This window comes from Mesitornis unicolor, unplaced genomic scaffold (assembly GCF_000695765.1).
Source record: "Mesitornis unicolor isolate BGI_N332 unplaced genomic scaffold, ASM69576v1 scaffold29250, whole genome shotgun sequence".
Lineage (NCBI taxonomy): Eukaryota > Metazoa > Chordata > Aves > Mesitornithiformes > Mesitornithidae > Mesitornis > Mesitornis unicolor.
The window spans coordinates 6,119-15,451 of record NW_010159409.1 but is presented as its reverse complement, the minus strand read 5'-3'; the positions used below and the strand labels follow the sequence as shown (position 1 = coordinate 15,451).

Sequence of the window (9,333 nt, the reverse complement as noted above, 5' to 3'; positions counted from 1 at the left end):
GACCCCGGCCTGGCCCCGGGCCCCTCTCAGGCACCAGCCGCAGCAGAGCAGCACCTGCTTTTCTTCTACATTTAGAATAATTTGTGACTGATTTCTATATTCAGAAAAATTAAATATTTAGAATTATCTATCTTAATATATTGTCATTATAATTTATATTTTACTTATAATTTATATTTAAACAAAATGTTTGGGTGGCTTCGCACAATGTGCCTCTGCTCGAAGTGTTCCCCTCAGACCCCCAATGAAGGGGGCTGGTGTCCCATCCCTGGGGCTGCAGCACACCCATCCCATCCCATCCCAGTCAGTGCTCTCAGGAACCGACTGGGGGCATCCCATAAAGCAGGAAAACCACAGACAACAACACATCCATAGCTTAATGCCCTGCACTTGGATGTCTGGGGAGAACAGGCACGGCAAACAGGCTAAATGATTTACTTCTGTTTGTCCCATTAAGCGCTCCCCCCTGACCACTGTCTCTTTTAATTTGGAAATGAATTTGCTCTGCCAGCACCCGGCCGGGGGAAAACCTTCTGCTTCGTTAGCCCTTGCCGATTCCCAGCAATTTCTGGGTCAGCAGCTCATTTGCTAAAGGTCGCTGCCATGCACGCCTACCTCCCCGTTTCATTCACTGCAGTGAAGGAATGCTTTCCTCTCAACACAGCATCGCTGCTGGAATTCAGTTTTCCTGATACGCCATATATAAAATTTTAATGACATAAGCCACTGTAGATGCAGGTGCCGAGGGAAAGGTTCAATACAACGCAGTGACATGTTTTCCTAACGTAAATGATACAAAACTGCATTATTAAATACACAGTTTTGTACATTCTCCCCAAAGATGGGGCAAAGATGCATGAACTGGCACTGCTCCGCGCAAGCATGGACACATCTGCCCTGTCCTCAGCCAGCCCGGGTGGTACAGCAGCAAAACCCTGCTTCACATCACACCAACGGTATTTTACTAATATTATAGATTGTGAATACTTTATTTAATATTTAATTACTCAAGAATAACTTGCAAACATTTGTCTTATCAATTTCCCTGTCATTTAATCAGGGAGATAAACTGACTTGGCACCACGTTACCTGCCTTTCGGTGCTCTCTGCCTGGCAGCCTGCAGAGCTCTTTGCTGGCAGACGTTTTACAAGGCAGAGTAATTTATGGGAGGGTTTTTACTCCTGCATGTTACAGCTGCAGCAAGGCAGCACTGAGGTGTTATCACCTCGTTCTAATCGCACCCCTGTGGCTCAGGAGCAGTTAAGCGTGTTTGATGATACCTCCTAAAACACCCCTTGTTGCCAAACACACATGAATTATTAGAAATTATTCTCCAGTACCAAGCCTGATTGACTATCCCCTTGTGCCTTGGCTAAGCAGGAGCTCAATTTGGAATAGCAGCTGAAAAGCTGCATTAAAATATTTTTTTACAAATAGATTTGTAAATAGTTTTTAAAATATTTAAAATACAGCGGTCACTGGCTCTGGGTGCTGAAGCACGCACACCTCTTGGGTACTGCTGCCACCAACCCATGCTGGGGCTCTGTCCCCAGATACAGGCACTTTTTGTAAAGGTGAACACAGTGGACAAGCGATAACAGAAAATCCAGGTCCATGTCTCGTCCAGCACCCCAAAATCCTCATTAGCTGCTGTAATTCTGTCCTAGATTGGGGCACCTGTGGTTGTATTTATTTACAGTGCCTGGTGGCATTGCTGTGCTTCTGGCAACCCACCTCGTGCCCAGAAATTTCACTTCTTTGCTTGATCCCTGGCCTTTTTGGGTAGAATTTCGTTTTTTGCTTCACACAATGTTTCCCAGACTGCTGCTGCCACTCACAGCCAGCAGTGGGGCTCTGCTGGTGTTTAAGCACCAATAATCAATGGTTAAACACCATTTCCTGCCTGGTTTACAGACTGGCCAAACTGGAGAGTTGGATGGGGGTGAGTTGGAAATAACCCCAGCCTCCCTCATCCTTCCTCCTGATCCCTGCACCTGTAATTTGGAATATAATATCAATACAAGTCTCTGCTGACCAGAACAACCCAGACTGATGTGAATGCTGACCGTTTTGGGCAGGGTCAGATGTAAGTGATGCACACATGGATGGTAACCAAGCCCAGGAGCTGGTAAAGATCCAGGCAGGCAAATAAATGTCAGTTCCATTAAAACCTGTTTCTAGTCAATAACTGCACCTTTGGTTGCATTTGATGCGATTTAAAGAGCATAGTTTAAAACAATTATCAAAAACGAGCAAGAGATCCCTGGCTTGACTGCTGGAACAACTCTGCCTAACGCGTATAATAATGTCATGTTCTTTGTGTTTTCAGTTTTTCCAGATCTGCTCACAATTATCCCCGCCAGCATCCATGTTAGCGTGGTTCTCTTCTGCACCGCGCTGATTGTCTTTGCTCTGGTGGGGACAGGTTTCTTCATGTTCAACGCTTTTGGGAGCCCCTATGAGACCCTGCACGGCCCTGTTGGGCTGTACCTCTGGAGCTTCATTGCCTGTGAGTACTCCCACCTGTGGCTGACAGCATCAACCCGGCTGTGTTTGCCTATTCATGATGACCAATTTATTGGTGTAGAGGGCTGTGGCTGCACTCACTCTAAACCGGCCAAGAAGCTGGGTAGAAAGGCGGGCAGTTCTGCAATATCAAGATGTATTTTCTCCAAATTGGGGTTAGGAGATAAGATGCTGCAGTCCTCTGCGGGGGTGGGCGGTGGGATGGTGTGGTGGTGTAGGCGGTTGTTGCCACCCCCTAATCTGACGAGCACCCCCTGTGTCCAGGTTCCTGCGGGTGCCTCATCCTGATCCTCTTCTCCTCGGAGGTGAAGATCCACTGCCTCTCCGAGAAGATCGCCAACTTCAAGGAGGGGAGCTTCACCTTCAAGACTCACAGCGAGCAGTTTGCAGACTCCTTCTGGACCATCCTCGTCTGCTCCCTGGTGCACGTCCTGAACGCTCTGCTGATACGGTTTGCTGGGTTTGAATTCCCTTTCACAAAGCCAAAAGATTCGGAGACAACCACTGGAGCGGTTGACCTGATGTATTAGAGTTACATCATTTAAGGACATTTAAAGCAAAGAGGCTCAGCACTATGTTCAACAATCACCAGATGTACTTGCTTCTAAAGGATTAGCTCTGAAGAAGTTTAAAAAGTGGAGTTTTCAAATAAATGCCAATATGGCACATGCAGTAAACAGAAGACATACTGTGTGGAAGGTCCAGATGAAAATACCTCTTTTTCTTGGGGTAAGACCCTATGAAAACATTTGCCTTTTTTCCCAGTAAGGTATTTGAAAAGTAGCTGGTATGAAGAAAACAGGAATACTGATAGCATGGAACTGGGTCTGGACAGTGAAATTACTGCGTTGCAATGGAGACCCACGTGGTCACCATCAGAGACATCACCTCAAGCCCCCATGCTGGGGTGTGTGGGTGCAGCGGGGAGCAAGAACACCCAGTAAATTGATGGACACCAAACAAGGAAACGGGGCTTTGCTCACGGCAGACACCAGGTCTCGGGAAAGGGACCCAACGCCACAGCAAAGGCTTGTGGAACAAAACCCAAACCCAGCACCTACTAGCATCACTTGCACGGTCACACTGCTGTTTCTGTCCATAAAGCTCTTTTCTGGGTTTTTTAATTTTTAACAAACCAAACTGTAACCCTTTGCCACCAAAGTCCCAAAAGCCCCCAAGGCGAGGCTGGACAGGGCTTTGAGCAGCCTGGGCTGGTGAGAGGTGTCCCCCCACAGCAGGGGTTGCACTGGGGGGCTGTGAGGTCCCTTCACTCCCAAACCAGTCTGTGATTTCCCTGTGCAGTCACTGTAGCTGGGGGCTTTGTGATCCTGGTTATAAAGAGATGCATGGCAAAGGCAGGTGCAAAGGAGACACAACGTGCACCCCCTGTGCGCCAAGGGACACAGCCGGGCTTGGTGCACCGAACAGCTCCCCACAGCACCCCAGGCATGAGGCATTGGCCAGAGCAAAGAGATGGAAATGCAATCCAGGGACCTTTCATTTTGCATCCTCCCAAAGCCCCTTGGTCAGGAGGGCCAAGAACCCTGTGCAGGAAACAGCCCCACAGACCCTCTGTCATCAAACAGTACAGATAAACAGGGCGAAAACCCTCAACGTGGGACAGCAGGGGAACAACAACGCAACAGACACACTGTGAAATCCTCCTGGTACAGCTGTGCCAGCCCGGTTACGAACAGGGAGACCGAAAGAGCACAATTTCATCAAACACTACCTCTGTGAGACTGCGTGGGAGCCCTGCATGCAAGGTGCTCCTTATAGGGCGTAGGAATGGCATCTGCAACAGAGAGGAGGTGCAGAGGGCGCAGCCCCTTCCCCAGCCCCATTTACCTGCGGGGTAGGGGCTGCTGTTGCACCACAGGTGGGGACCAATGCCCTGCACCCAGCCCACCACTTGGGGTGGCAATCAGGTGCAGTCAGGGCACCTGCCCCTGGAGTCATTTTAACATTTCAGCCATGAGGGCTACTGTGAGCTGCCATGACTCATCATCATTTTATTCTTAATTAATATGCATATTCTTCTTAATGTATCTTCTTAATGCATATTTTGTGTTACATCTCATGGTGTTGGTTACTGTACAGTGAGAAGCAATGGTTCACCCTCTGTGTCCTTGACGTTTTGTAAAGCTGCTCTGCTTGGCACGGCAGTACCCAAGGTCAGATGTACAGACGCTCACGTCTGTCCACCTTGGTATGATCCTTGCCCATAATAAAGACAGAGCTGGCCCATATGTGTAAAATTGTTGCTCGGTCCAGCAGATAAACCCCTTCCCATCCCCTGTGCTGGGCAGGGGTGAGCAGCCCCTGACTTGGGGTTTAGGCATTCTCACAGGGGGGTCACCTCACAAAGAGCCCAGATCCCCCCCGCATCCCACCCTGCTTCCCAGCATGAGGCCAGCTGCTATTTGCATTTGTATCCAAGGCGAACATAACAACTTCTTATTAGCAAAACAAACTGATAAAATATCTGTGCCCAACTGAAACAGAGCGAGGCTGGGCTGCACAGCCAGCGCTGCAGGGCAAGCACAACTGGTGACCGAGGATCACTGCTAAGCCACCAGCATCACCTGAACAGGTCTCTGTTTCGTTTCTAGACTAGCGTATTTCATGATTTAACAAAAAAAAAACCTATGTAATGAGAATAAAGATATATTTTGAAGGGTATTGAACAATTAGATTTTTTCTTATCTCAATAAAAAATTAGTACGCATGTCTGTGTGCATACGTCTAAACATGCTGAAACCTGCGGGCATAATTCCGTAAAGCGCAGCCGAGAAATGCCACACCACAGCAAGTCGCTGCGCCACTGAGCTGGTCAGGCTTTAGCGTGGCAGGAGAAACACTAAAGATGGATCCTGAACCCGATGCCCTGCAGCCTGTGCCCGGGGAGTGGTGGTCCGAGGAATGCCTGCCAAACAGCACCGGAAGGATCCTCAGCACGGGCTGTGGAAATGCCAGCACTGCTGTCCCAGCAAGGAGCCTTTTCTCTGGGATCTCACAGAGCTGAGATGGGCTCTGACATCTGCAGATGGATAAAGGTTCATTAACTTCTTAACCACATTATTTTTGTTGGCAGTCGCCGTTCCTATTGGGGCTGGGCAGTGCGGGGCCTGTGTGCCAGGATGGAGGTGGGAAAAGGGGCGAGAGGCACCAAACCTCTGTCTTTCCCTGGCTCCTCCCCCCAGTGAATTTGCTCAACTTTAGGCACCTTCTACGCCTGCCTTTATTTTTTGGTTCTTGGAGCTACACCCACCCCAGGCAGCCCTGGCAGCCCGTGCTCCGTCCACTTGCTGTCTGTGTCTGTCTGCTATTAAACATTCATGCTGCTCCGACAGAAAGCACAGCCTGTGCTGAGCTCTCATCAAAGTTTAATCATGGGGTGCAGTGGGAGCTGACAGGCAGAGGGGTCCGGGGGAGCCACTCCCAGCACTCCCAGTGCGTCCCCTGCAACCTGCAGCATCGCTGGAGCGGGCAGCTGCGATGGGGGACCAGGCAGCTGCACTCGCCGCACCACCGACAGAGCTGGAGGAAATCACCAGCAAGATTTCAGAGCTGAACAAGTGGAAAGAGATTTTTAGTTTCCATGGGTAAGATCTTTATTCCGCTTCATTATCATGTGCTTTTAATTCCAGGTGTTTTTTTAATATAATTTTTTAAGTTACATTCTATTACAGTATGTGACCATGGGAAAAGGTCTTCATGCACTTGGCAATGCAAGTACTACAGCTTTATGCTTCCCTCCTTTTGGGGTTCTTTCCTGGCTGCTCTCCTTTTTCTTCATATTTGAGCAATGACTCTGTTTGGTTTCTTTTTAATTTGTATTTTATTTTCCCTTTTCAGTTTGGAAATCAGCAACACAACTCATCAGGTAACTGTTCCTCTGAAAGTTAACAGTCTCTATTTGTCTGGTGGCTTTTGTGACCGTTCCACCATGTCAGCATGGTGAGGAAGTGGCAACTCTGTGCATGCAGCAGAGCAGACAGGCGGTACGGGGATTATTTCACGGGCAGGGATGCCTCTAACAGACCAGGCTGCTCAAAGCCCCGTCCCACAGTGAAGGGGTGACTTTTGGCACACACGAGGCAGCAGCCATGGGGAGAAGGGATGATGGGGTAAAGGGTTGATGAGGTGACACACCATCTGATGCCCCATCTGCTCCTCTCTCTGTCCAGCAAGGCCAGGACAGTGCTGGCAATGGAGCACCTGGAGCTGGAGATCCTGGGGGGCTGTCGGTTCCTCACCCGCCCTGCACCATCCCCAAACCTCTCCTCCTCTCTCCAGCCGCAGGCGGCCGCCCCATCTCCCTGGAAATGGTGCTGGTGAGCTGGCCTGATGAATTAAGCATAAGCTGTAATTTAATCTCGTTAAAAGAAAGAGGCTGGGGAACCTTAGCCCATGTTATGGGAGGCTCGGCGCAGCGCTGGGCTGGCGGCTCAGCCTGCTGTTAGCTGTAACAGAGGGATATAACCACCATGATTTATTTACGAGGCTTTTAAAGAACATGGCTGCAATACAACCTTAAAACTGATATGGTATAATTCTCATTAGACAATAGGTCAAATGAGAAGTGCAATGTTTCCCTGCTCATCAGTGCTCTCCTAGTGAATCCCCTCTGGGTAGGAGGCAGAAGTTCAGATCAGTCAGTATCGCTGCTCCCACCCAAACACCGGAGTCTGGGAGCGCCAGTGGTGGTGCCCATATGGAGACCCTTTGCCAGGAGCTTGGGGTTTGGGTGGGTGATGGCAGCATGGCCTCCACACTGGCCTTGCCACCCAGGACCTCTCGCAAGGAGAGGAATGGGAAGAGCCACATTGTCTGGTTCGCTTTGCTCAGCAAATGCATCATTCACAAAATTAGGGAAAATGTTCTGGTGGGCCCAGGCAGTGTCCTCAGCCTGGGGGGTGCAGGGTGCAGCAAGGGGCCAGGCTCACCCCCTGACACCCAGGCAGGTCCCTCACAGTGACAGCAGCACCCACCCACTCTCATGGCAAAAGGTGTTAGAAGGTGCTGTAAATGAACCTCACCAACGTGGTGAGGGATGGCAGGTGTACCCAGTTCAGGTGAAGCCACATTATTTTTTGAACCATTTACACACGGCAACTGCACTTCACAGGAGTGGCTGAGCCCTGGGTGAAGTAAATCACCCAATTAACCACAAACATTACCTCTGCTGTGCAATTGTGGGGCCTGATTCTCAGCAGACGACTTTATGTGCCTCTGTCCGTGAGTGCACCCACACTGCACACGCGTCCCGGGGCCCCCTGACACCAAAGATCCCCCACGACACCAAGATGGGGCTGAGTCCAGCAAACCCAGCCTGTTCTCTGCCTCCTGCAGGCGCTGCGCCGGCTGCTCTTCAGGAACGTGCTCCACCGCTTCAGCTCCCAGTGGGCAGGAGCCTTCTTCAGGTTTCGCGGGCCAAACTCCGACCTGGCCTACGCTCTGGAGGCAGAAAAGGTAAATTATTCGGGGCAGCAACCAGCACCATCCCCTTGCGTTTCAGCCGCTCACCAGAGCTGGTGGCCAGCACTGGGTACCCTGGTGGGACACACCCCAGGCTTGCTCCCCATGTTCTACACCCCTGCACCCCATGCTCTGCACCCCTGCCCACCTGAGCAGTCTCCACAGGGAGAAAGAGGGAGGTTTTCTTCTTCCTTACTTACCACCGTAATACTGCCCAAAAAAAGACCAAAAGCAAAAGACCAAGGTACACACTTAAAATCGCAAATCCCCTTAACCCACTGGGAGGCTAAAACACTTTTTACAAGCGCGGGTGAAACTTCCTGAGTTCAGAGCAGATCAGCCCCAACACGTGCAGCCAACACGGAGGGGAGCGGGCATGGTCCCACATCAGCCCCATGTCAGTCCCACACTACCTCTGGGCCCCGTCCCTTTGCCGTGAGGCCGCAGGAGAGGAAAATCAGCCACGGTGCTTCAAGGCATTGGTGGTACCCAGAGCTCAGGGCCCTTCCCTGCAGCTGCAGGTCACATAAGATCTGCTTCAATTTACTTTATCATTTATCTCAGCAGTGCTCCTGAATTACCAGGGAGAAAAGGAGAATGCCCTCAGCGCTGATCCTCAAACTGGGGAGGGATCGCTGCAGTTTCCAGAGATCGCTGTGGTTTCCAGTGCTGGTGCAGGCTCCTGGCACTGGGAGTGTTGTCTCTGTTTCCAGGGGGGCACAAGAGCCGTGCTGATGGCCGTGCAAGCACACATCGTTAAATACCTGCTGTTCGTCAGGAACACAGAGGATTCTCACCTGGAAAGGTGAGGAGCTGAGCTGTCCCATGAGACACGCAGGAACCCTTTCCTTGCATTACCTGGACTCAGACTCACACCAGCCCCTGGGTTTACCCACACCGGACCCAAGCTCATGTTTGCAGCTACGGGTAGGGATGTGCACCCAGGACAAAAATGCCTTGTCTGAATTCCACACAGTTTTTTTCCTAATAAAACACCTGTTTTTGTAATGGTGGCACTTGCTCTACCATCCCATGCCCTGCCACCATGGTCACATGCTGGGGGGGATGTGTGTGCCATGAGGGCCTTCATCCCGGCACCATGGTCACAGCCTGGGGAGTGTCATCAACACATCCCCCCCAGCATGTGGGAACGAGACGGCACCAGCAGCAGTGAAAAGTGGGAATTCGAGGCCCCAACCTCCAGGTCTTTCCTCCCAACACCAGGCTGTGCCGCGTCGGCCGGCGGCAGCAAGGGGAGGCGCTGGCGGCAGCGCTGGGACCGGGCCCGTGGGTTTTTTTTGGGGGGCGGCGCTGTCGTCTGTGTC

The 9,333-nt window shown here is 50.9% G+C and overlaps 1 protein-coding gene across 2 annotated transcripts in view; it reads left to right on the top strand.

Annotated features, from left to right (window-relative positions):
- The window catches only part of CLRN1 (clarin 1), a 4,809-nt gene extending 1,752 nt beyond the window's left edge, over nucleotides 1-3,057 (top strand). Inside the window, exons 2-3 of one of the 2 annotated variants that reach the window (XM_010186603.1) lie at nucleotides 2,331-2,510; nucleotides 2,792-3,057. In XM_010186603.1, coding sequence (XP_010184905.1) covers nucleotides 2,331-2,510; nucleotides 2,792-3,057 — 446 coding nt within the window. Of the gene's footprint in view, nucleotides 1-2,330; nucleotides 2,583-2,791 lie in introns of both variants that reach the window. The other variant, XM_010186596.1, reaches the window with a different exon arrangement.
- Nucleotides 3,058-9,333: the final 6,276 nt, after the last annotated feature.